This window comes from Rhinolophus ferrumequinum, chromosome 22 (assembly GCF_004115265.2).
Source record: "Rhinolophus ferrumequinum isolate MPI-CBG mRhiFer1 chromosome 22, mRhiFer1_v1.p, whole genome shotgun sequence".
In the NCBI taxonomy this organism is placed as follows: Eukaryota; Metazoa; Chordata; class Mammalia; order Chiroptera; family Rhinolophidae; genus Rhinolophus; species Rhinolophus ferrumequinum.
The window spans coordinates 31,394,747-31,422,620 of NC_046305.1; the positions used below are offsets into that span (position 1 = coordinate 31,394,747).

Genomic DNA, 27,874 nt, shown 5'->3' on the forward strand with positions numbered 1-27,874 from the left:
ACTTCCATCCCTGGGGTAAGTTCCCCTGACCCCATCCTCCAGCCCTCACCCTGAAGTTAGTCATTTTAGATTCTCATGTATGCCCCTGGTGCTTCTCAAGCTGCTGCTCCTATGCTGGACCTGACAGTGAATGAGTTTGTTCCACGGCCCTTTCTCTGAGATATAATCCCCACTGGTTTTCACAGCCAGATGTGGGGACTTCTCTTCCTGGAACTGGTGCATTGGGCTGGGGAGCCTGGTATTGGGCTGTGATTCCTTGCTCCTCAGGGGGTCCCCTCCAAAGCTGAGACATTCCTCCCAATTCTTAGTTGCCACTAAGAATTGTGGGACCTGCTGGTTCTGTCTCCACCCCTCCTACCAGTTTTGACACAGCTTCTTTATATCCTTGGTTATAGGAATTCTGTTTAGCTAGTATTCTGGTGGTTTCCAGTGATGGTTGTTCTATAATTTCTTGTAATTTTGATGTGGTCATGGGAGGAGGCAAACTCAAGAGTACTTTGCCATCTTGACTCCACCCCATGGGTTTCTTATTAACATTTATTCACCCAAAGAGATGAATATAAAATGCATCCCTTGCCCTATTTCCACCAATGTTCTTGAAGATGATTATCCCAAGCTGGATTTAAGATAAACTTGGGGCAGCCAAATCACAACCAGAATAAATAAGGGTCCACTAATAGTTTGAATCCTAGCTCCCATTTACTGTGTGCAATAGGCAGGTCCCTTCATTCTTCTAGGTCTCTGTCTCAAGCAGAATACACTGTTATGTGGATTAAATAAAGAAATGTTGCAGTGCCTATTTATAACAGTAACTAAGAAAGAGTGCTTTTTAAAATAATCAGCCCGTCTTATATGAATGTTCAAAAAAATATTTATTTATAAAAAATACAATGAGATAGTTTATGCTGAGAAATGCAGCAATAAATACAGTTGAAGAAAACAGCAACTCTACATTGATACATTGGCACAAACAGGAAGAACACATGCACCACCCAGACCTATGTGTTTGAAGGCTGATTTTGTACACGCTCCTTTAGAAAACACCTCTGAAAAGATACTGTCAGCTCAGGTGAGAGAATGAGTACACATATAATCACAAATGCACACGATCATGATTTTATTTAAAAAGCAAACAATACTGTAGAAACATTGATATGTAAATTTCTAAAATGCTGCATCTTAAATTTAGCTGGCAAACACCACCTTAGCTATAAGCATGAGTTTAGTCTTCCACATAGAAACCAGACACTAAACTGTAAAAAAAAAAAAAAAAAGCTTCCTATTATTTGAAAACACCAATTTAAGTAGAAGATTGTAAAAATGCATAGATCTGTAATAAAAGAATTGGCTGTACAAGAGTACTCCCCTTTCACAGTATTCCTTTTTACTTCATATGCGAGTTATTGGTTATGCTGTAGGAATTAACCATTACAGCACTAAAAGGCAACTATTTAGGGAAGAGGCAGAAAAAGGAAAAAGGAATGTATGTAAGGCAATATTTGTTTTAGGTACAATAAGCATAATAGTGTTTTAGGAAGACAAGATAAAAATTACTCAAGGCTAGCTTGGTTCTCACTGAATAAAAACAATGGGCTAAATACTGAGCTCCTCTCTGTGAATCTAATAATCAATGCCTTGGTCACCATATTGGTAATCTCTGGGGTAGTCATCTTGGTACTCGCCATGATACTCATCTGGGTATTCTGCCTGATAATCGCTATCACTGATTTCTGACCCATTTGTTCCTGTTCCTTGGCTTCCATTGTGAATGACAGGTTCTGTTGGAGCAGCACAGTATTTGGGATCATATACTTGCCGCCCGAGCCCATACACACTCATTCCTTTCTGTGAAGCGACTTTGTTGGTACCCATTTGTAGAGAAATTGTCGAGTTGTCCACTGGTTGTAAGGTTAGCTTCTGATCGTAGATGTCTCTTCTGGTACCGGGTGCTAACATCCCCGCCTACAATCAGAGTATAAAAATGAAAAGAGCAGCTAAAATCTACTCTTGTGAATATTTTATAAATGATGAAATTACATTGAATGTGAATACTAATATAATAACTTTCCTTTGGTTCAGGCGTAAAGCTAGCTTACCAAAATATCCTGATGGTGAATCTCTCTTACAAAGCAATATTCATTGGCTTTTGAATTAGGTCGCCCTGCCTTGAAATCCTTGCTCTGCTATAGAACTGCTATGTGCCTCAAGCAAGTTACTTTTAGTTTTAGGTTTTTGCATAGGTAAAATGGAGGCAATACCACCTACTTTGGATTTAGTGGAGGATTAAACATAAAAAATATAAAAACAAAGCATCATGCTGGCACACCTGAAAGTTACCTTTGAATGTCTATTATGATCATATACAGGAGCTGGGTTACCAACTTCAAAAGGCTGAGACACAGAAGAGCCATTTCTTCAGAACAGCCATTCACCTCCTTTTCAGAGTACAGTAATTCATACATCATTTCTCCATTGGTGTCAGGCACACACTTCCGCATTTAAGTCAGTAAAAAAGCAAACTTGAGTGGCAGCTATGAGAGATACAATGCCACACGTGGCAGGATGTGTCCCATAAAGGGTGAACAACACCAAATCTCCTCTTGGGGTCATTAAAAACAAGCACACTCTGGTTAGACATGAGACCTGTCTGTTCACCAATGGGTCTGGGAACCTCCTTATGAGATTCCCTTATGGTGGTCAGTCAACAAGGAAATAATTCCATCTTGTGTGGTGTTCGAATATTGGCATTCTCACCACCTGCATTTCCATCTATTGTACTCACATCCACACATTTAATAGGAATGCTATCCAAAAACACTTCTTAGTAGGACACCAGATAATAATTTTACCTACCAAGTTAATTAAGAGCGCCTTTAAAAATAAAAGTCAGAAGCATCAGAATGAACAATTTACTTGGATTTGGAGCAAGAACACTGTAACAAACTTTTTTTTCTTCTGGTTGGGTAGAAAGGCCAGCTGTTCTAACTGCCAACAAAAGCCATGCACACACACCATACTTGTGCTGCTACAGAAAAGATCCTTTCATTCTTTTGCTTTCTCAGCAAAACCTCCTTTCCTAAAGGAATATACTCTAAATATACCACATAAAATACACCTACTTTGAACTTAATTAATAAGAGTAACGTAATTGCTCACTGAAATAGCCCTTTTGTATGTTTTGCTGCAAGTATAAAAAGGGATTGCTTACCTGGCTGGCTCCTTTGTTGGTGCCCATCTGCAGACTAATCGTGGTCTGGTCAAAAGGTTTGTCGGTTTGCATTTTAGGATCATAAAGATGCCTCCTGGTCCCATAGGCTGTCATACCTGCCTGGCTGGCGCATTTGTTGGTTCCCATCTTTTAAGTTAAAAAATAAAATTAGCACTATTACCAGAAGTTAGCAAGATATACGAGATAGAAAACTTTGTTCTTCTCAAAAGATGGAAGTGGCACGATTAAGTCCCTTCCTGTGCTGAAGCTGTGGTCAACTAGATACAAAGTCTCCTTCATGCTTGCACAAAGTTCAAGGTGCTCATCTTAAAAAGAAGAATTTCAAACAATTCATTGGATATAAAAATTTCGTAATTAACAGTATAACAACATGCACAACAGGAAGGGATGGACAGACACAAAAAGTTATTACAGTGGCTGAATTATGGATAATTAATTTCCTCTGTTACTCTTCCCCCTTATTCTCCGTAGCATAGACAACCAAGTTAAGGGGTACCTGCTTCAACCACTTAAAAGGACAGAAGCCAGGCAACATGCTTTTCTACTCTAGGTATGTTTTGCTTAAAATATGGTAGCAAATGCTAGATGTCTTCTCGGGCAACTTAACAGGAGCTTCTTTAAGCTTCATCAAAATCATCCACATTTTCATGGGAAAAGAATCCCATTTTATTCTTCCAACTCATGTCCCATTTTATTCTTCCAACTCGGAGTCAGACACAGAATGAAGAATGTGAACTCAACCAAGTTCAGAGGAACAATAATTAACTTCCCTTCCTCACTGAGGGTAATACGGCTTCAGAACCAACCAATCAGTACACTTTGTTCTACAGGTTGGGGACACGTTTCTACTGTTGGTCTTTTTTCCTTAAAAAGATTTACTACAGGAAAAATTTATTACTAAAAGTAAAACATGTTCATTGGAGAAGATTCAGAAAATATATAGGCAAAAAACGAGGGGGAATCACTATAATCCCACCACCCAGATATTCATGATAAGCATTTATATGTATCCTTCTAGTTTTACCTTATGTGTCTGTGTATGTAGCTATAAATACACATGCATATAAATATATACATATACATAAAAAAATGCGCATGCATCTTCTAAATAAAATTGTGGTAACACTGACCATAGAATTTTATTACCTGATTTATTTTCCTTAATCTTTGAATTCTTGTCTATAATTTTTATATTACTAGTTCTTTTTACAGAGTTATCATAATTTAACCAACTGACTACTATCTGGAAATTCAAGTTTCCAATTTCTTAACACTGATACAATTTTGTACTGTATAAAAATAAATCCATCTCACACAGACTCAGCAAAGACAGAGAGGCACTGTATCAAGCAGGTGTCAGATAGTAAAGCCCATAGCATATTGGGCATTTAGCAATGGTGTTTTTGTGACACTTTTCTGGGGAACAACGTGAAAGGAAAGAAAATACCTAAACTAAGTATTTCTGAGAAATTAAATGGACAAATTCTAATAGTGCGTGTATAGTGCTTTCTTAGTTTAAATAAATGACTTTGGCATTGAGGTTTTGTAAAAACTGCCTCATTTAGTCAATAACATTTAGGAATTTATAAAGTGCATTTTCTTAAAAAGTAAGTATGTAAGTAGGGGGGAAATCATTTCCTGGAGAAAAACTGTCAAGTCAGATGGCATGCCTAAGTTTCTCCTAAAATCATCATTGTCTCATGAGCTTTAATTGGACATACATTGTATAAACCACATATTTATCTCCAAAAACCTACATTATAGTCTTATCTATTCCTTACTTGTAAGAGACACTTTGCATGGTGAGAATTAATGATATAGAATAACTGATTAAGCAATACCACATTATTTACCTGCAAACCAATTACACTTTGGCCAGCTTTTAATTTTCCTTCATCAAAACGTCTTGTTTGTTTTTCTGCATACTTAACTCCAATGTCAATGGTTGTGTGGAAGCCTTTTGTTTTAGCCTAGACAGAAATATGCATACTTACTGAAAAGAAACAATTAAATGAAGATTTTGCCAACAGAATTTTACAGAAGTAACAACAAAGAAATGATATAGTCCATGCATGTAGATATGATCCAAACTAGGGGTTAAAAACTTATTTAAGACCATTCAGTAATACACTGTACCTCTAAAATGTGAGTATTCTAATTAAGCTCTCTTGTATGAGGCAGCTGATGTCAGTAGCCTTTCCACAAAGCTAATAATTATGAAAGAGATGGGCTCCTTCCTGCCTAGTCTGAACTCCCATGGGAGAGCAAAGAGGTAATTCATCAACATGGTGGGAATTTTTTAACGAGCCATTAAAGGCATATACGTACCAGACCTGCTAGAGCCACCAGTGTAGTCTGAACCTGCGTCATGTTTCCATTCTCAAAAAGATCATTTGCTTCAAATATGTCATGTGGCTTCATACCATAAGCCTGAATAGCTTTAATAAAGTTGCCAATGTTCTCCAACTATAAAGAAAAAGAGTCATAATTTTTGGAGGTAAATAATGACATTCATATTATCTAAGACTTCTACGTCCTCACGGTTCAATACAAGACTCTAGGCAGAAAGGCACCGGGCAAGGACTCTTGACCATACATACTAAGTACAGCTCACTCTGGAAAAGGAAAACAGTAAAAAGAGTACTTCATATTGGGTCACATAATGGTCTTAATAGTATTTTTAAGCAGTAAAATTTTTTCATTTCCTCAAAGGCAAGTTCTTCCTTACATGCTTTTAAGAATTCTGTGTCACATAGTAATCAGAAACGAGATATAATTCCCCAATCCCTCCCTGAAAGATTTGAGTAGGATCTTACGTAAATTGATAGGGAGTTTGCCCTAACTCATGGATTGTGCAAGAATGAATTGCTGCAAGGGCAACTCACAATGCTTAATAAAAAAAGCTTTATTTTAGTATTAAAAAAATAATTTATTATGTTTAATTTAATTAAAAGTAAATTTGTGGTTACTAAATGCTTATTCTATCTCAAAATACATACTCAAGACTAAATTATGCAATTTTACTTTAATTATACATATTCATAAACTAAGACTATGCTTAATACCGTGTTCTACAGTTAGCCATTAGTTATGTTAAATTCCTTGCTTTTTCCTTCTTTTGTCCTTCTTATGTTCTAGACTGTATTTCTCTGTATAAGCTGTCAAATCCCCTGAGATGACAAACACTAAATGTAAGAAAAATTCTAGGTTAACATCTAATAATCATAGAACTAATTCTAAGTAATTATGGAAACATTAAGAATACATGGTAAAAACATAGCCATGTGCACAAATTTCTGCTAAACTGTCTATTTTAAATGGTAATCAAGTTTTCGCTGCATAAAGATTAACCAACTAAAACAAGAGGTTGCTTGTTTGGCTGTTACCTGAGGCCAGTTTAATGAGGACTCATTGAACCTTCTTCACAGAGCCTGGCTGTAGCTTGTTTATGAGTCTGAAAAGAAAAGTGTAACACCTTACTTACTGGTCATACAATAGAGGATTGGTATGTAAAGTCGGTTCCTTTAATATCAGTAAAGGATGTACATTTGTAGAATATCAAGGTTTCACACCCTGGACTGGGAAGCAGGGCAAGAAAGCAGCTTATGGAAAGCACTAGAAGAACAGAAATGGCCAAATCAGTCAAAACTTACTCGCAGAGGATTATGCCATCTTTTAAGCCCAGCTGAAAGTTGGTGCAATGCTCATGCCGGTCACTTCTTCTATCCATTGCGAAGATCTTCTTCTGCTTGTGATCATACTTGGAAGCAATCTGAAACGCAAGTTACTTTTGAGAATTTTCACTAAATCATCAGAAACTGCTGACTTATGACTTGCTCTGTGATCCATTAAGACCACAGCTGTGACACGCAGTAAATTACACTCACTGGAGTACATTAGCTAATCTAACCCACTAGTAAAGCTTCAGTAACTAATAAAAATGTTTTTTGGTTAAGTCAAGTGTTACATAAAATTTGAACAGCATGTGGAGAGAAGCTGGGGACTGAGAAAATAATATGGATTGAGATAAAGGAAGTGAAAAGGGTTCATAGCATATTACAATATGGCACCACACCAAGGATTATAGGGTTCTGACGCATTCAACCATTTTATATAGTATTGCAAGTGGCCAAAGCGTTATCATCAACAGTTTTTGTTGTCTGGAAAACTCTGGTGTTTCTATGCCTTCTATAGGGCCTCTCTCTCTTTTTTCTCTCTCTCTCTCTCTCTCTCCTCTCTCCTCCTCCCCCTCACTACTAATTATTCTACGACTCTGTTTATGTTGTCTATATCCAATTAGACTACTCAGAGTTACTTTTGGACCCTTAGTACCTGACATCCAAACATTTAATAAAACTAAAAGAAAATTTAATTCTTTACTTACAACAAATTCTACAATGAAAGCAATTTACTGACACTGATGCTATACTATTACTGTACATGCTAAAACTACCACAGGTTTTGAAAGATCCCTTCATAAGACCATAAACCTCAGTTTTTTAAAAAAGGCAATAAAATTTATACAAAAGATGGTTAAAAATCATGTATTCAAGTTCTTAAGCTTGTTCTTGTACTAGGGTCCTTAAAGAGGCAGGTCCATCAGAGTTATTAAGGAGAAGAACACAGCTGGGTAAAAGGAGTTTGTGTGTCATTTTCCTTCCCATTAGCACAGGTGAAAATGCCAACATCACGCAGCCAGTGGAGATTATGATGAGCTTGGCAGTTACAACACTCTTGGAAATGGAAATAATGTAGAAAGGTTTACTTTCACAAAACATGATTCAGTTTTAATTACTGAAAAGAAACAAAATGGGATGATGACCTTTTTGTCATGCATGAAGAAGTCCTTCAGGTTCTAGTCTACACCAGTCAGAGGAACCCTCTCCCCCTGGAGGGAGAATGATTTCACCAATGACTGTGTCATTTAGGGAGACAGCAGTTCTTCATCATGGGCATTTTCCTCCCAAGTTAGAAAAATGGCTCTACCCCTTTGACAGAATAGGATAATTTGTTTACATTGTAGATTTACTTAACCAGGATTACAAATGAAATTCACTGAACTTATATTATTAACTAACACTGTGCAACGTTTCCTAGACCAATTTTGGCCTGGAGGTTAGCTTATAAAACATAAGTTTAGGCACAATGTAAATAAGCTAGTACCTAATGTCTGGTGATTTTCTGCCCCTGGTATCTCCATCCCCTAAAAATCACACATCTATTCTGGTTTCCTGCCAGCCTGGGTTCCAAGGGCATCTGGACACGGGAACAGGGATGGAGGACATAGTGGTGCTGGAAGGTTTTGCCACAGGGACACACCGGCCTCTGGAGCAGAAGGAGCTACTATTCCTATTACACCTGCAATAAGTATTCTTAGATAATACATCTCCCAACATATCAAACACATGTATTCACATATGGCACCTTTAGAAAATGGAATAAGTTGGTGGAAAAGGATTTAATGCTTGACTATATTTTCACACTTGAGTCTTATTATAAGTGGCTAGAAGAAATTCTATATAAAAAAAATTTGGGGGGGGGAGGGTAATGGACAGAAAGAGAACAAGCAAAAAAGAGAAAGGAGAAATTAGTACTCCCTCAGCATGAACTATGGAAGGCAACCTCTAAGTTGAATTGTTTTCAAAGTGAAGCACTTGCAACTATGAGATGCATTTCAATAAACCTAAAAACAAATTGATGTGCTAGGGTATGTGCGTGTAGTGTCTGCCTTGGCTCTGAGCCTAGCTCCACCCATCTCGTTATGGGGCCATTTGTTAATTCATCTGACTTCTGATCCATTTACTGTCTATATAAAAAGAAAGCTGCTGCAACAACATGGATGGACGTAGAGGACATTATGCTACATGAAATAAGTCAGACTGAGAAAGACCAAATACGATATGATCTCACTTATATGTGGAATCTAAAGAACAGAATAAACGAGCAAACAACAGATAGATACAGAGAAAAAATGATGGTTGCTAGATGCGAGGGGGTTTGGGGATGGATGAGAAAGGTGTAGGGATTAGGAAGTATACAGTGGTAGTTACAAAATAGTTTACAGGGATGTGAAACACATTATGAGGAATATAATTAATGTTGTAAAGACTATGTAGGGTGCCAGATGGGTACTGGACTTACTGGGGGGGATCACTTCATAAATTATATAAATGCCTAGCCACCTGAAACTAATATAAAATATTGAATGTTAACTATAATTATATATATGTAATATATATATATAGTCATGGGATGTGAAGTACAGCATAGGGAATACGTCAATGGTATGTAATAGCTATGTACAGTGTCAGATCGGTAGCAGATTTAGTGGGGTTATCACTTTCTGAGGGGTATAAATGTCTAATCATTATGTTGTTTTGTATACTTGAAACTAGTTTTAAAAATGTTAAAAAAAGTAGAGAAAAATGAGAGGCATACATACTCGTAGGTATTGGAGCATATAATAAGCACATAATGAGAAATGTTGCTGATTTAATTATGCTCTAATAATAGTTTTCAATTTCTTCTAAAAAATTGTTTCCTGTTCTTTGTTAGAAATTTATATTCTCCAAATAACAATATTTGCACATGGGGAAAATGAATAAGGCCACTGAGTGGAAGCTGAGCATTATCTAAATGTTTTTAGGTAAAGAGGTAATAAGTTAGGTTTTTAACTTGGGATTATTGGCTCTGTATTTTAAGAAAAAACAAAGTTAAAGCTACAAGATAGCATCATATGAGTCCTGACTATACCCAGGGACTGCTGATGTGCCTCCTGTCATGTCAACAGTACTGTTATGGAAGACCATCAAAAACAATACCGATCGAAACAACAAAGTCCTTGAAATCAAAGTTTGGGTCTTCCTTGTTACTAAGTGAAGATCCTACAGAACCATCTGATACACTGGCTAAAACCACAGAAAATATGGAGTGGGTTATCAGAGTGTAGTTCATGAAAACCATTCTCAGATGGTATATAAATACACGAAAACCATGCCTATACTTATATCCCCATCTTTATAGTAAATGTGTATGTATGTGTATCTAAGCATGTGCATACATTTTCTTTTTTTTATTTTCATCCACACCATTTTATACAGAGGTTCATATGAATTTTCCATTGAGTTTATCTCAGTAGAGGACAAAGTCATTATACGAGAGGGGAAAAGCACTATCCACACATCCAACAATGCACTAAATAGAACAGAGAATTATGCCTCTGTAGGTAGGAGGTAAATATGGATTTAATTAAGTGGACATTGTTGTTTGGCAAGTGGAATTTTTAAATAAATGAAAGTGAAAAATGGTGTGTAGATGTCGGACAACCAAGTATGGAATAAATATAGTGGACATTGTAAAAAAAAAAAAAAAAAGGGAAAGCTGAATTCAATGAGTACACTAAGTCTCTTCTCATTCTAAGCTGTCTAAACAATTTAGTCAATCAGCAAAAATTGTAATAAAACTCTATCTCTTCACTTTTTCCAATGTAGAGATGGAAGTTATGTTGGAGGGCTTTTGGGTGTTTTGTGGGGTGGTGGTGATAATTGTTTAACCAATGAGACCAAGTATTTAAACAAAAACTATAAAAGCATATTTATGTTTCCTTTGTTCAAAAAGTGTCTGAAAGATCCAACACCATGCCCGAACCACAAAGTGGCTACAGATCAAACTTGAACTATCCCAGTAGGAACACCAGAGAGGAAATTTCATCTTCTCTGTTGACTGTTCTCATCAAGGGAGTGATGAGAGAAAAATCAAGGACTGAAGTCAGATGAACCTGGGCTCAAACATGACTCTACCACTGACTAGTTAGTTTACAGGGTGAGGCTCTGCACAGCTGACTTTGTCTCTGAGATTTAATGTAATAGCACATGGACAGAAAAAATTCATAAACACACACATGCAAAGCTCAAGGTCCCAAGTGGTAAACTAAAATGAAAACTAGGTATGCATCCACGTGATGTCACTGTTGGTTTTGCCTTAGGGTTTTCCTACCCAAATACTGCTAATATTTTTAAATAAGTGAGCTTTCTGCAGTCAAGCCAGCTAACTAAAACTCAAGCTTTACAAATATGTACTTCTTTTTAAAAAAGTTTAAAATGAAAAAAAATTGTCTAGGGGAAAAAAAATCAATTCCAAATTGCCTCTTAGCTGGGTTCCACAGGACACAGAAATCTTAAGTGTTTCTTTTAAAAGTATAATATATCAGACACAACCCAAGCAAATATGATACATAATATCTCTAACTACAGAGGTTATTTTTGAACGGTTTGATATATGTATCTTAAAATCCAGGGACTGAGAGCAATTAAATATAAAAATAAAAAGTAAGCTTTGACACAAAGTTTATTCACTGTTTTCATCTAAAAACCTTTAATTTCTGAATGTCAAGCAGAAAATGCTGACATTTTCTTTCTTGCAACAAGAAAGTTAGCTTAAATTAATCTTCTCATTAATACCTCATGGAAATTTTACTCTAATTTGTTTAGAAATCACTCTTCCAAGTTGTTTATAAACATCATTTTCTTTACTCTTCTTCAAGATTTATTTGACCTTCCCCAGCGACTTTCAGAGTTCCCGCCTTGTTCTCTCCAGTCCACAGCAGCCCCTTTCCTCAATGCCCGTGCCTCCTTTCCTAAACACCCAGATGCCCTAAAGCAGTGCCTCTCCACCCTTCTCACGTCAAGGTACACTTGCAAAAGACTTCTGTACAGAGGAGAACACCTGCTGGAGGCTTCGCACTAAAGCTCACCAGCATCCCCCTTGCCAAATACAAAATCAAAAAGCAAAGGCAAAGAATACTGCCATTTGCAACAACCAAGGATGGATCTTGAAAATATCATTCTAAGTGAAATAAGTCAGATGGAAAAGGGCAAGAACCATATGATTTCACTCACATGAGGGATATAAAACAGAAAGCAATAAACGAACAACTCAGACACACACAAACAGTATGGTGGTTACCAAAGGGGAAAGGGGGAGGGGGGCGGCTGAACAGGGTAAAGGGGGTCAAATATATGGTAACGGAAGGAGACTAGACTTTGGTTGGTGAGGATACAATGCAATACACAGATGATATATTATAGAATTATACACCTGAAACTTACATAATGTTACTAACTAATAAATTTAATTAATAAAAAGGGCAAATAAAAATAAAGATGAAAAAAAGCCTCTGGGACATTCAGTCCAGTTGATCATCCTCCCTTTCTGTGCTCCTGTTCTGCTCCCATCCCTGGCGTCCTTAGAAGCTCCTGTCTTCCTTCTCTTGAGCTCATGCCCAGGGTGGCTTCAGCCTTCTGCTCTTCTACAGTTCTCTCCGCAGAACAGCTTAGAGCACCAGTCTGGAGTCACCCTCAGGTTCAAAGGCAGCTCAGTCCTCTCAAGCTAGTGACCTTCTTTTGGATTTCTAAATAACACTTATTAATAAAAAAAAAAAAAAAAAAGGTAAATGGTATGTAGAGCATGCATTCTCATGGGGGTGATACTGTCCCCCAAGGAGGGGACAACCTTAGATACTACAATAATATGTGACCCTCTCCAACAAACTTGACTCTTTGTATTTAATTTCATGGAGGTTGGGAAGTAATTAGGAAAAACATCTACAAAGACTCTGGGAAAATGATGAAAACAGTCGAGAAACACTGAGACAAAGTAAAAAGAACAGGTCTCTCTTCACAGCGCTCCCCAAGTCCTATTCCCCTCTAAGACGTAAGCTCCTACCTGCTAACAGTGAATCATGTCTGAAGCAGCACTAGAATTCAATCCCCTTCAAAACACAAGTCCCAGGGCCTAAGCCCTTCCCAGGCACTGAGGTCTGTGAAGTCTCCCTCTCAATCCCTACAAGGGGTACAGAGTAATGAGGGAAACCAAGCTTCCAAAACCATCCCAACAACTGATTGAAGTGCGGCCCCTGCACTGTTTTACAGGGCTTCTCGGCAATAAGCAGGGAGCATCAGCCAACGTGCAATTTAGTAAAAACACAGGGTGTACCTGACATGAGGCAGAGTGGTAATATATGTGCCCAAGAACTGTCTCATGGGCCTGCTTACACCCAGGGATATTTGAGAATCTACTAAACAGTGGAGACATGTCTTTCCCATATATTCCTTCTTACAATATATTCTCATCACAACACTTGATAAAACCTGCAAGCAGACAATTCCAGGTTCCATCTCTGGTGGTTACAACAGTGTTCTCCAAATTTCAGTCATGCCTGAACTCTCAACTCTCACCAGTCTCCCTGTTTTGACCACCAGGACAATCTCTGGTGGTCTCTCCATGGAGATTTTACTCTCCATGTAAAATCACATTCAACATCAGCTTCCCTCTCTGAAATGTTCCTATGTGTCCTGGACTCTTCCTTCAGTTGCTTTTTCCATCACTCCTTCTTTCTGTCCTTCAAATGGCTACTCTGTACCACGCAGGGTTCAAGCGCAAAATCTCTGCCCTGAAAGCTTACATTCCAGTGGAAAGACACAAAGATTAAATAAGCTATGTTAAGACATTTGCCAAAAAAATAAAGTAGGGTATTGAAAATGAAGGGAGAATAGAAAGATAGGAAATAGAAAAATAGGAAATTTCCATCTGAAATATCAAGATGCCTCTTCCCCTCCTTCTCTTTATCACTTGCCACTTTGATTCCTTGTGCCAGACAAGGAACAGGCATTTTTTACCCACCTTAAACCCCACAATGGAGCCTCCAAGCATGTCAATACCTTTGCAAGTGTTTAAGTTTTCATGTTGGGAATACAACAGACTAGTGATCACATGCTTTGAAATCAAACTTTCAAAAACTTCCAAAAACTGTGTTCTCAAGTAACTGTGACCTAAGTAACTTAACCCTAGTGACCCCATTTCTCGCAGGTAGTCAGTCTCCTTTCTTCCAGGGTCACTGTGACATGAAACCCATGCCATAGGCAAAGGGGCCAGTCTAAATACCTGACACATGTCCCTCCCATCACCGTCATCTCCATACTTGTTCCTACTCTGTCTCTGCTCTTCTCTCTACTTGGACTGTATTTGCACCCCCAAATTCTTCCCCCTCCCCACATTATTGCTAGTGAAAAAGATGAAGAACTTTTGAAAAAGCAGGTTTGTATCTTACGGGGGGCAGGGGGATGGGAATTCTAGAAACAATCAGTTTCTATTTGTGACAACGATGTCATCATAGATTGCATGCCTTCCTCAAAATAATTATAGAATCTGAGACTCCCTCTATGGCATAAACTTGCTAAAAATTTGATGGGGAATAACTACGGAGGGGAAGCAGACTTTTCCCACCCCAAAATATGCCTTTTGACATAATATTTTAAGCTGGTTATTTTTAAGAAACAAGATTCAGGAAAAAAACCTTTGACCCTCCCCCTAACTGCCTAAAAGAATTTAGATAGAGAACCTTCTCCAGGAGGGGAGTTATCATCTTAGATAACTAGTTTAATGTGAACTAAGTGTGATAGACAGGGAGGAACCTAGCAAGGCCCATTTTATCAAAGTCCTCTCTGTGTCCCACTGTTAAAGCTGGCCCAGCAAACTTCATTTACCAAACATTTGCTTTGCCTTCTGCCCTTGTCCTTAGCTTAATATGGCATATTAGTCTCAACTGCCCAATGCCTACTTAGGTCTCATATTCTTATGGAACCCCCATATGTACATATGTAATTAATTTTGGGCATTTTCTCCTGTTACTCTGTCTCATGTTAATTTATAGCCCAGACAGAACTTAGAAGGTGGAAGGAAAAAGTTTCTTGACCCCCCCCAACACGATACACTCAAAACTATGAAAAATCACATTTGCCTCAGGTAAATAGGTATGCCAGATAAGAGCATTTTAGGCCCAAGTTGAGCCCTTCTTTCAGAGGTACAGGCAGATCTTCCGATCAAGGGACCAGCATGTGGCACCAGCACAATTTTTTCCCCTCCAAATATATATATATATTCAAATAAATACAAAGACATTATGACTCAATATACGAATACTGTGAAACTCAGAAAAATCAAAGCTTTGAAAATAACTTAGGAGGAGTTGGTCCAGTGCCCAAAGTAAATAGTACAACTAACAAACAGAAACATGTGGAACCAACAGAATGTCAATTTTGTCTTCTCTACCTAGAAAATGACCTTCGGACAACAAAATTTAGATATACATAGTTAAAAGTGGATTTTGAAAGTTCTAATTTAAAACAAGGAGGGAATAAGGATAGACACTGAATTCCCAGAAGAATCTAGACTCAGAATAATGATTAACAAAGATGTGCATATTTAACAGCTCACTGTGAGAAATCTTGACAAACAGTAGTAACAGGGCCTTAGAGGGTGTGCAGGCACTTGGGGGGGCAGGGCAGTCGTCACCAGGAGGCAGCATATGTACGCAGGGCATATCTAAGAACACCTGCCTATGTCTTCTTGAGGGCAGGACAGGCTTCATTGGTCTTTGTACCCCTAGAGCCCATGCTTGACACACAGTGGGGACTCAAATGATTTTTCATCCACTGACAGCATTACTAGATGAGGAAAACACCAGATTTACAGATCTCCCTTGTTAGGGAGGCATCTGCATTTGAATGCTGTTGACTTTCACAGGCATCACATCTCCTTGATCTACCCATCTAGTAATCTTAGATGGATCACTAGGGACGTTTTGTTTTACTTTGTGATAAAGGTCCCTTATGTCCACGGGCCTCCTTAAGTCCAGCTGAGTAACCCTAGAAGTGGGGCCTGGTCAGAAGGAACAACCATGCCCACTGTGCTGACCGACGTCAAGGCAGGAGGAGCCCCTGGTGATGTACCTGAAGGCTGAGATTTAGATCTGTTCTCTTCTGTTTGGGTAAACTTACGATTTGGAAAATACTTGGCATACTCCTTAAACTTACAGAAAGTAAAATTCAGATAGTTTAAAAATTTGAATTCAGAAAGACAACAGCCTAATAAACAAATTATTCAACATACATGCAAAACCCTGCCCCAAAGTTCTAGAGCTAAATTGTATTGTTTATTCAGTGAGCCTAAAAGAGCTAATGCTACCATGGTCTGCACAGGCGTACAATTCTTTATAAAATACTATTGCTTGTCATATTTGTTTGATCGCAACAGCCTCATGAGGTAACCAAGAAAAGGATTATTTAAATAAAATATCACCCCTACTACAGACAGGGAAAATCAACTTGCCAAAACAATGCTTAGAATCCTCCTTTGATGGGGAGGTGCCTTGTCTGCCTGACCAAGTGACTGCGTTGATCAAAACAATGAGTTAGGGCTTTGTAGTCAAACACAGGAGGCAGTTAATAACCCCACTGTACCCTGGTAGGTTACACCACATCTATGGCATTACCATGATCAATTCTGGGTGCCACTCTTTGAAAGAGGGCACTGAAATCAGTTTCTAGAAGGAGCAACTGGGTAGGGAAAAGATTAGAAAAATCAGACAGCCTACTGGGAGAGACTCAGTTAGCCAGTAGTGGCTATATACGACCTAGAAGGGACTTTGGGGGCAGGAGAAATACCATCTAACTATTTCCATGTAGCCATACAGGCGAGGGAGTTGACTGATTCTGAATGTCAAAGGAGAGACCAAGATAAATCCGTAAATTCTGAGGACATGGACGAGAGACATGGAGGAATGGAAAGCCAGCACGTGAGTGTCAATGAAGCACAGCTGGGAAAGAGGCCCACAAGAAGGCTGGCTAGACAACATGCTCTTACTCCAGAGGAGTCCGCTGGGTCTTGAACTTTATGTCACTGTAGAGAGCTTGCTGAAAGAGGATCTTAACTGAAGCCCCAGGTAAAATGAATGAAAACAGAGCTCTCACCTCTAGAATTCTGAAGGGCCTGTTCCTTAATCATCACAGTATTTGCAGGTATCAAGTTTTTGCTGTTCTCCAAATGTTCAAGCATCTGCACCTCCTCAGCAGCTCCCTAGGTGCCTCCTAAATAACCTTGAGTTGGACACATGAATAGTAAAAAGGGGTTCTGTCTTTTCCCATAGTTACAAGGGATATCATGGCAGTAACTTTTCTGTAGCTTTGGAATGTGTACTCACTCACTCTTTGTCAACTGTTTAGCAAGTTCGCCTCTTAGGATGAGTCTCAGTCCATTATGACCTGAGGCATGAAATCCACCTGCACTGTCCCAAGTATAAATTGTAGCTCATCTCTATCAACTTGGGAAACCCGTCCACTGACCACATTCATCTGAGTGCTCCCAGCTACCTACCCCAAAACTGAGTCAAATCACACTCCGCTCCCTTACTCTGAGCTCCTGATGGGACAAGGGCAGAGAGGAGGCCAAGGAGAAACAGATCCCAGCATTTCAGTCAGCTTTCAGTAAAGTGGGAGTTCCTCTTGGGGACCCAGGTCTGGATCCAGATCGTGAATGCTTTTCCGGCTCACTACTGTGGAGTCTGCCATTTGAGAGGTGGCTTTACACAACCAGTGAAGCACAGAGTGGAAACACATTGTTTTAAACATAGGACAGATGCTGGCTGCGGAGATTTCACAGGAGTCTCACAGATATATTCACTGTGCAAGGTACAACTGACTTTTACTCCCCAGTGAAAATTAGGTATGACATTCCATTAAATTAAGATGTAATTTCCCATTTGCTGTTTTTCAAAAAAAATTATATTCTACCTCATATACATACAAAGATATATGATACTCACTTTTTGAGACCTTAATTAGGTAAAAAACAGTTTTGGTTTATTCGGTTTTAACGGAGAGTGTGAAAAAAGGTAAAGTCAGGAGTAAGGTTCAAACACCTGCAATCCACCAAGTCCTACACAAATACCACCAAAGACATGCTTTATACAAAGGTTCTTACACATCAAGACAAAGAAGGAAATAATCAAGTTACAGATTGACAGATGTCCTAAAACAGGAAAAAAAAAAGCCTGCACATGGCACCCTCCACACCTTGACAGTAAACACTTCCCTGACTGTAATGCAACCCTAGCACAGAAAAGGAGGGAGAAAGAGCGCTGCGTCCTCCAGCAGGGTGCTGCACCCCAACACAAAGGTCTCCTGGAAACTGGTATGAAGGCTGGTTAAAGACCCCCAGCAAAAGGAGCAAAATAAATGCAACTTGGCATCCCTTCTAGATCAAGTGCCAAGGGGTGAGGACAGAGAAGCAAGCAGGCTGCAGAGGAGGGGACTCAGCAGAGAGAAGCAGCCAATCAACCGTGTGCTCCACACGCAGGCCTTGCCTGGACCATCTCCTCCAGTCCCCGCTGCCTACACCATCAGACACCAGTGGCTCCGTGGCAAGAGGAATACAACAATAGCAATGGAACAGGAGATGTCTTATCCATCAGGTTCTGTGTTATCCTGGCTCTCTTCCTTTCCCCTTTCTAGCTTGCTTTGGGAACCCTCGTCCCCCTGCTACTTTGCCCCCACCCACCATGCATATCAAGACCTTCCCTTTATTTGGTTCATTGATGGGCACAAACCACCCCTGTCTTGTCTGAAACAAGGGCATCTTTGATTGATCGAACATGTGGCCAGCCTCAAACACTGTCCTGTTTCTCTTTGATTTCAATGACAAACCTCTCCATTTCCTCACTTAGTGCTCCTTCTTACCACCCCCCACCCCCTGGGAAATTTCTGAATATGATCATTCAAAGTATACCAGAAACTTCTCAATAGCCAAATGCAGTGGTCTGTTCCCAGTCCTCCTGCTGTCCTCTCTGCAGCACTCTTGGAGGCCCCTTCAGTCTCTCTTCCTCTGGCTTTTTGTTCAACAATACCAGCCTAGAGCTTTCCTCTTTGGTCTGCCTTCTCCACTTCCTCTTGAAAGACACCAATCCTCCTGAGTTCTGGCCTCAAATTAAAATGTTTAGGAGCAGGGGCTCTGGAAATGGAATCCCATCTCTATCACCTTTCAGTTTCCTTTAAGTCAGAGATCATTAATAGCACTTACATTAGAGGGTTGTTTGGAAGAATCAATAACCTAATTGATACAAATCTTAAGAGCTCAACAAATGTCAATCCTTGTCCTTCTACCTATGCTTTGTTGGCCATTCTTGTCCAGATACTAAATACTCTTGAATTCAATATATCATAAAAACCAATTACTTGACACTATTTAATAGCCATTTTGATAAGAGATCATTTTGATGCCATTTAAGCTTTCTATTTAAAAAATGATTTATATTATCAAATAATTTGCAAAAGAGATGCCCTCTCATTCCTTAGCCTTATCTCACTGGCAACTCCCACTGGAGTCTGGTGGGAGAGCGGACAGAGGAAGGGTCACATGTGTCAGTGACTCAAGACTTGATAATAAAGAGCTAAAGCAATTGACTTGAATTTTGACAAGGCTGTTCTGATATAGTCTTGTCTTAACATCAAGAGATCTTCCTTCTCTTTTGTACCATTGGTGGGAAGTATAAACTGATTTTTTTAGAGAGCTATTTGGTAATACCTATAACACATGTAAATGTTAGGTCAAAAGTTATACACTTTTCCACACAAGTACTTTTTAAGGAAATATCCACCAGTAGGACAGTAATGAACAAATAATGGAAATCCATACAATAGACTATAATTCATTTTCTAAAATGTAGGAGTTCAAAGTTGTACAAGTGGTTGAGATAAGGGTTACAGGATATTTTCGCTTCTTTACTTTTATGTCTTGGTACTGTATGCATATTCACAACAAATATTTCACTCACAAAATAAGGATAAAAAAGAGAAGAGGTTCTCAGAGGTAAGGAAGATGGCACCCCAAGGTAGATGTACTGTCTTCATGCAGAGATGACTTGTCCAAAGGGCTCGGCAGGGATTTGGACCGAGGTCTGGCGTCAGAGCCTAAGTGTTCCTCACCACTGGACGTTCTCCCACACCCGCCCTCCTGACCCAGCTGAGAGAAACTCTATGAGGACCACAGTCTAGGGCACAGGTAACTATGCTTGGAACTGTGAGTAGGAAAAGGACTAACAACAGAGCAGGGTGGTGGCATAGACTCTGCCTTAACACAAAGTCCTTTCAACTCATGGAGAAGTGCCAGTGCGTACAGAAGCAACCACCACCACCATCACTGTATCACTGATGCACTGTGAGTAAGCTGTGGAGTTGGAAAGAGTATGGATTCAATCCAGCCCCCCGGGAATCTGCAGCCTCAAAGGGCACTACCAGCATGGTTCAGAAGTTCCTAAGACACTTGGCAGAGATGTCTCAATTAAAACACTTTAACTCTTCCACTCGCCCCTATAAAAAGTAGCTGCCTGCCTCATGCATGTTTTAGAAGGTGCTATAAGACAGGCGGCAGGAAAGGGTGTCAACGGCAGAGCTGTCACTGAAGAAGAAAAAGAAAATTTCAAAATCAAGCCCAGAGGAAGAAAATGGGACATGAAAGCCTGGCAGGCAAAGCACATGCCTGTGTGTGTGTGTGTGTGGCCTTGGGGTGGGGGTGGATGGGCAGGGAATCATGCAACATCCAAGTCTTTGAAGAAAGGTAAGGAAAAAGCAGAGATAAATGCACGTTAGTCTTTGAAGCAGAGAATGGGCCCATCAGGGGAAGGATCTGTCCACCTATGGACTCTGAAAAGCAGCCCTAGGGTCCCAGCTCAGTTGCTAAGAAGCACCAAGGGCCTGACAAGCTCAAAGTATGATTAATATAAGTATAATCTTTATATTAGAAGTATGTTTGTTGTTGCTATTTTTGCATTCAAAGTAGACTCACATGTTTGAATTATAAGAGACTTACAACACATGGTATTGATTATTTCCTCTCCTATTTCCTCCCACGTGAAACAAAAGGAGGGAGGGAATGCTGCAATAATAAGGCACACACTCTATCCATCTGTGGAGCTTTCTGCAGCACTAAGCAGGCTGAGATGCTTGGGGTAAAGAAGAAAGATCAGCATGCAAACATCTGAGAAGGGGAGGAGAAGAAACAACAATTATATCACAGCCAGCCCCATCTAGCCACTCAGCATCTAGGATTCCTTGGAAAATTTGATGAGGAAGAAAGGAAAATAACCATGAATCCTTAGGTTTTGACTTAGCCAGAAGAGTACTTCTAAGCCCAAAGGACCTCCTCTTTTCCCCACAGTCGTATCCCCAACGCCATGGCCTTCCCACTGCCGATGTACCCACCCAACAGTCAGTCCCCTCATATCCTGAAGCTTCCTGGTCCTGGGGGCAGAAGGAAAATGTTGAAGAAGTTCCCTTCTTACCACATGGGGAAAACTAGGAATTAGTCCTGTCAACTCATGGACTCGCTTCACACAGAAGCCTCCAGTAACAAGTAAGGCTTAAGCACTAGAAGGTAAATATGTTTATCAGTCACTGTGGAGAAATACGAGCCCTCTCTGAAACCAAGAAATGAAAGCTGTATCTTGTTTAACAGAAATCGATCTTTTAGGAAGAAAAAGCCAAATAATACCATGACCAGAAATAAAGGCCTCTAGCTCTACACAGAAGTCCTGGCCCCGAGGGCAGTGTGGAGCAGAATGAGAACAGGGTTAAACACCCTGGGATTTCACTGAGGGAAAACCTCACAGGCTGCTGGGGAAGAGTTGTGGATAGGGACTCTGGGGGCAGATCACAGCCCTGACAGAAGTGAAATAGAGAGGTACAGCTTGGGCATCATGGTTCCTTGTCTGCCAAAGCCTCATTCAGATAGAAACAGATTCACACATGAATGTCCAATTCCTGGAGATAATCTCAACATCTAGAAGATAAAGGAAGTTTAGGAGAACACAGGACTGAACCTAACCAGCAGAGAACCAGCCAACAAATAAAACTACATAATGTGTGTGTACTCTTAGTTTCAGGCATTATTTTAAACACTTCACATGGATTGTCTGTCTTATTTACGTCTCCCAACAACACTATAATGGTGGGTATGACCATAGCCTCATTTTACAGATGAGACATACACAGGTTACTTGCCCAAAATCAGATTAAGAGCCATAACCAAAATTCCAACCCAGTCTCCGCGGTTCATGTTCTTAGCCATTAGGCTCTACCTTCTCACTGAGAAGAACCTGGAGGAGACCTACCAAACATCTTCATGTTCACAATGATTCCCATGGTCATGTTTTTATAAAATTTGCAAGACATTTTTGTATGTTTTGTAATGATGACCCCAAAATTGTATAAATTTCAGGGCCTACAAATAACGCTGATCTACCCAGGCTCAAGAAATCCTTAAAAACCTGAGCACAGTACATATGAGTAACAGTTAAAGAGTCCACGATGGCTATGAATTTAGAGTTAAAAAGAACCAGAGCACGTAGTATATATGTTGTAGGAGCCTAATGCCTAGAATAAAAGGAAACGCACCAAAAAGTTTGAAGGACAAGCTCCCTTCCACGACCTAGTCATACTGAGAAGGGAAATAAAGCATGCTCTCACTCCACTAGATACAATGATAACGACTGAAAAACCAAAACCATACAATTGAGTGTGTGTTTTAATGTCACAGATAATATTAATTGTGCTTCACGATACATTGTTAAGTAAAAACACTCATTAACCCTCATGATTCCATCTGGAAGGGAAAAAGGCATAGGAGGAAAAAATATACCTCTGGTTGGATAGTCTTAGAAAGGTCTTCATTGTTAAGATTATTTTTGAAATCTGAAAGAATGAATAGAGGCAAACAGTACAATTTCCACAAACAGTATGTAGCTGTAGGTCACAGGATAGAGAGCTTGATAATAATACTTACTAATACTCCAGAGTAGATAAATATGAGCATTTTAAAGAAACAGCATGGCACCTCTTCTCAATTCAGTAAAATGTATTTTCTTTATCTTCTCTATCCTTTTTGGTCAAGGGGGGACCTCTACTGTTCCTCCCTAATTTGGGAGTCTAAGAAAGAATCTCAGCAACAAAGAAAGAATCATGTTAGTAATAACTTTTCAATGTAATATTACTAATAAGAGAAACTGCTGGGAAAAAAAAAGCTAAAAAAATCACCTCATCCTTCAAAAACATCTCACTTGCACTACAGAATTCCTTTACATAGACTGCACAAACAGGGTTAATTTCTAAAGATAGTAAAATCTATTGCTGATGGATCAATTAATTAAATCCACAAATATTTATTGAGCATCTACTATGTGTTAAGTTCTATTCCAAAATATAGATCTTATGTATCTCATCAGTGAAACAGAGCTTGATCCTGGTGCAAAAAGACAATAAACAAAAAGTTTTGAATTCAAAACCTATTTCTGAACTGCAAAGTGAAAAAAAAAAAAGATAAGCTAAACCAATCTATACATTTTTACCATGATTCTGGTGTTCTAGCTGCAAAACAAGGCAGATCACCTTAGCGTACGATTTACAGCTGGAGTCCACAGTCATCCTGGGGTTACTCTGATTGGGGGCACCCTAGGAGCAACTGCTTGATTAAATGGAACTGAGCAGGAAGGCCAGCGAGGCCTCATGGGACACTGGGCCCAAAAAGGTTTTTAGTTGTTGAGTGATACCATTTTGTAACCAAGCAGATTCTGTGAGCTCAGAGCTACTTTGCTCCAATTAGACATTCCACGGGAGCAGAAAACTGTTAGATTGTGCATGCCGATTCCATGCTTAGTATTCCCTCCCAGAAAACATACCAAGGTCAGGTCATCTCAGCTCCACCCACTGCTCCCTAACAACGCACTTCTAGTTTCCTAGAGACCTATAAGAAAAGCTCCCTGAAGCATCTGCTCTAGGACATGCTTCACTGCGTCCTCAGCTTTACAGGAAACTACCCCGTCTCCAGTATCGTGTTCAGAGCCAAGTATCAGGAAAGCCCGTGCTTCCCCTCAGGACCTCTCGTTTTCTCGCCGCTTATAAGGCACAGAGATGTTTCCCCTTACATTCTCATCTCCAAAATGCAGTCAAGGGTCTGCATACAAGATGCAGTCAAGGCTCTGTATATACATGTTGGACTTTATTACTTTAGGTTTCCATTCCTCACCAAACAACCTGTATCAGCGTCTGTATTTTCCCTGACTCTCTCCTCTATTATGATCTTTGTAGATTGTAAGTTATTGATCCTTTTGTTATGAAAGAGACATCGTTCATATTCCAGGCTGAAGGATTCTACTTTTTAAGGCGGTTTCAAATACTTCCTTGCCCATTAAAAAAAAAAAAAAGAGTATATTCTACCAAGCATTATCATCTTGTCAAACAAGTATCTTACATTTATAGATATTTCCCTGAAATTTTACTAAAAGTACCTAAGATCAAAGGCTTTCTCAATTCATTGATGAACTGCTTTCACAGATCAAAAATGAAAGACCAAAGGTTTATTTAATAGAAAATAGAATTACTTAAGAGGCAATGATATACAAGTCTAAGAAATACCAACAAGCTACAACATAAGTTCATTGAGGACTTACTACAAGCCAGACACATCTCAACAACATAGAGTTTAGGGGTAGTAATTATTATCCACCCCCCCCCCCCATTTTACTGATTAGGAAACTAGAACAGAGATATTAAATACCTTGCCCAACACCATACAAGGCAGTAAGTAGCAGAGTAAACCCATGGGCAGTAACCCATGTCTGCTTGACTCCAAGGTCCATTCCACATTGCCTCCTCAGGATACTTATGCTTTTTCCACTCTGTCAAATGAGGTTTCAAGGAAAAACAAATATTCTTACATTTAAGTGACTTAATCTGTTATGTAATACATAAAGAAAAAGCAGGAAGGACTTGAAAGGTGTCCAAACCAAGCAAGGATCCTGTTCCATACACTCACTCATCAGGTGGTTCTGAGCCCTGAATGGAAATGCAAGAGCTCATACAAAGGCCCAGCAAGCATGGATATGTGATTCCCAAGCCCAGAACAGATTAAAACAGAATTACAGGAGTAATCATGATGTCAAGAGGTGACAGGTGGGCAGCAAAAATGGGTGTGGGTGGCAGACAATAGTGATCCTTGAGTACTTCACTAATCTAAGACACACTCTTAGAATTAAAATTCTTATAATATTCCAAGTTTCTTCTACAATCTTGGGCAAATCATACCCTTCCTGATTTGTAAATGATATTGGATAGTCCTCCTTACCTCACAGGGCTGTTGAGATCAAAAGACTTCCTATGAAAGGACACTGTCTGAAAGGACCATGTAAATGAAAAGGGTTATTTAAAAACGGGGTTTGGTGCTTAAAGGGATAAACCCAAAGTTATAGCTAACTTTCCAATGTTTCGGAACACTGAAGTTTTACTATTTTAAAAAAGTCTTAATAGTGGTCTAGCTTCAGTCTATGCCTTCCCTTCAGTCTGCTCAAAAATAAGTAGGAAAAGGGCAGAGTCTGCTCAAAAATAAGTAGGAAAAGGGCAGAAGCTGCTTTATTAGTCAACAAAAAGAAATTAATATGGATATTTACATCTAAGAGAAGCCAGTCACTTGAAGGACTGCCAAAGTTATCAGTCCCTCATTTACAATGCAAAAGGTAGAGAGTAGACTGAGGCCAGCCAAGAATCACAAGAGTGAATTAAAATTAATGTGTACAAGCCAGGCCAGGGTATCACATTCAAAAGTGTGGGGATGCAGATTCCTCTGAAAAGATTCTTAAAGCTCCGTGTGTAAATCTTGGAAAGAAAAGAACACTATTTTGCAAGTTTTTCAGTGGGTGAGGTTTGTAGTCAACCATAAAAAAACAAAACGCAACATAAAACTTTTCGAGTAAGGGCCACGCACAAGACAAAATAAAGGACCTAAACATTTCAATTTTAGAGATATGGACTAAAACTCCTTATTTCAAAGATTGCTCAGAATTTATTAAGAACTGAATTATATATGAGGCGTAGATTGTAACAGGGGATGAGAAGAGCCACAATTCTCCCTTGGGGTTTGAAAAGGGTGTGCCTCCTCACTGCATAAGGCACTACAGACCGAGCACCCCCCCACCCCAACACCGGGATGCTACAGCTCCCACAATGCCAGGGTACTCTAAGTGCGGTGGCCATCCCAACGGGCAGCGGCTCCCGGGAGGCGAATGGGAATTAAAACACAGCGGCCTTCCTTTGTGGCGCTTTGACCAGAACAGCAGAAAGGAGACAATGAGCGTTCTGTGCGCAGTTCCGCGCCGATTGGCTGGTCTCTCCCCCCAGAAACCCTTGATGTCATGGACTTGGAATGTAGGGGGGGGAGGAAGGAAGGAGAGGATTTGGGGAGGGGGGCGCCTCTCATCTCTTTCCCAGACCCGAAGTCCCAAGATAAACCCGACGCATTCTTCTAGGCAAAATGGCAAAACTGAGCGCACCCAAAGCCAGATCACTCTAAACTACAACACGCCTCCACAAATTAACTCTGAACAAAAGAAATCCACGAAGGCACCCTTGATACCGTTAGAGCCTCATGTATACAAATTTCTCAGGGTTTAATTAAAAAATCTCTAATCTCTAGATGATATCACTCCAAAGCGGTGCTCTCGGGCTTTGTCTCGGTTTCCCACAGAAACGGCAATTCGCCCCAAGGCACCGAGATTCGGAAAACTGTGAAGGGTCCCCGGGGTCGAGGAGACGGGCCCCGGGAAGAGGCAAGGAACAATGGGGGCCCCCTCGTTGGCCACGTAACCGCCTAACTTTGCTTGCGGCTGCATTCGACTCGGGGATCGGGATGGGACAGGACGCTGGGTCGGCAGTAGCCCCGGCCGGCGCTGCTCTCGGGGTCCCCAGCCGTTCGGACCGGCCCCACCTAAGAGCTAGTGACCGTACAGGAGTGCAGGAGTGCCCCCTGCCCGGAGGGCCGCGTCCTGCAGCCACGACCGGCTCCCGTGCCCCCAGGCCCGCGCGGCGCGATTCCAGGAGCTGGGAACCCCCCCGCCCGCAGGTCGTCCGGCCCCCGGCGCGGGAACAAAGCCAGGAGAGCGCCCAGGGCCGGCGCCTCCAGCCCAGGACAGGATACAGACGCGCATCCACTCTCCGCAGCCCCGACTCCTGCGCTCCGCAAAGCCAGCAAGCCCAGGCGCGCGGGAGGTGGCGCGGCCCGGCGCCGCCCAGTCGTAGGGACCCCACCCGAGCCCGGCGCACCTTATTCTTGACTTCGGCCGAAAGCCCGTAGGAAGGGCCCTTATTGAAGTGGGTCATGGTGATCGGCTGCGGGAAGAGGCTGCGCTTGGCTCGGGGGTTCTCCCACTCGGCTTCCCCGCTCCTGGCCCCGAGGAGTGGCCGCAGCGCCAGAGGCTCGAAAGTCGCTCCCCTGGGCGTCGGAGGAGCGCAGGCGTTGCCTAAGAGGCTCGATCCGACTAGGTCCCGCAAAGCCTCGGGTCGGCTCCGGAGTCCCGCACGCACTGCCCCCACCTCCGCCCGCGGCCTTTGGGGATTGGCCCGCCAGCCCGACCAATGGAGGGCTGCTTGCTCCCGCCTCGCGGGCTAGGGGCGGTGCGCTCCCTCCCCGCGGGGCCCAGGCCCCAGCCCTGCGCTCACGCCACCGAGGCTGCGGCGAGGTGGCCCCTCCTCCGGGCGCCCCTCCTCCGGGCGGGGCAGGCCGGAGCACCGACTGGGAGCGCCTGGGGGTTTCCCGGTAGCCTGGAATTCCCGTCAACTTCCAGGCCTCCGCCGCCGCGCCCGGGGCAGGGGAGGGAAGGGTCGCACTACCAGGGCTAGCCGGTTGTTGACCTGCAGCCTCCGTCTGCCACGTCCCCAGCGAGCCCAGAGGGAGGACCGGGCCCCTCCACCCGCTGCGGAAAACCCGGGG

The 27,874-nt window shown here is 41.1% G+C and overlaps 1 protein-coding gene across 1 annotated transcript; it reads right to left on the reverse strand.

Moving 5' to 3' along the window:
- Positions 1-1,133: 1,133 nt before the first annotated feature.
- Positions 1,134-27,579, reverse strand: CNN3 (calponin 3). Its single transcript, XM_033093491.1, is given in 8 exon segments — positions 1,134-1,962; positions 3,209-3,355; positions 5,083-5,199; positions 5,558-5,695; positions 6,616-6,642; positions 6,644-6,683; positions 6,883-7,001; positions 27,208-27,579. Coding segments are annotated over 8 exon segments (987 nt in total). The 5' UTR covers positions 27,265-27,579; the 3' UTR covers positions 1,134-1,620.
- Between the last annotated feature and the right edge of the window lie 295 nt (positions 27,580-27,874).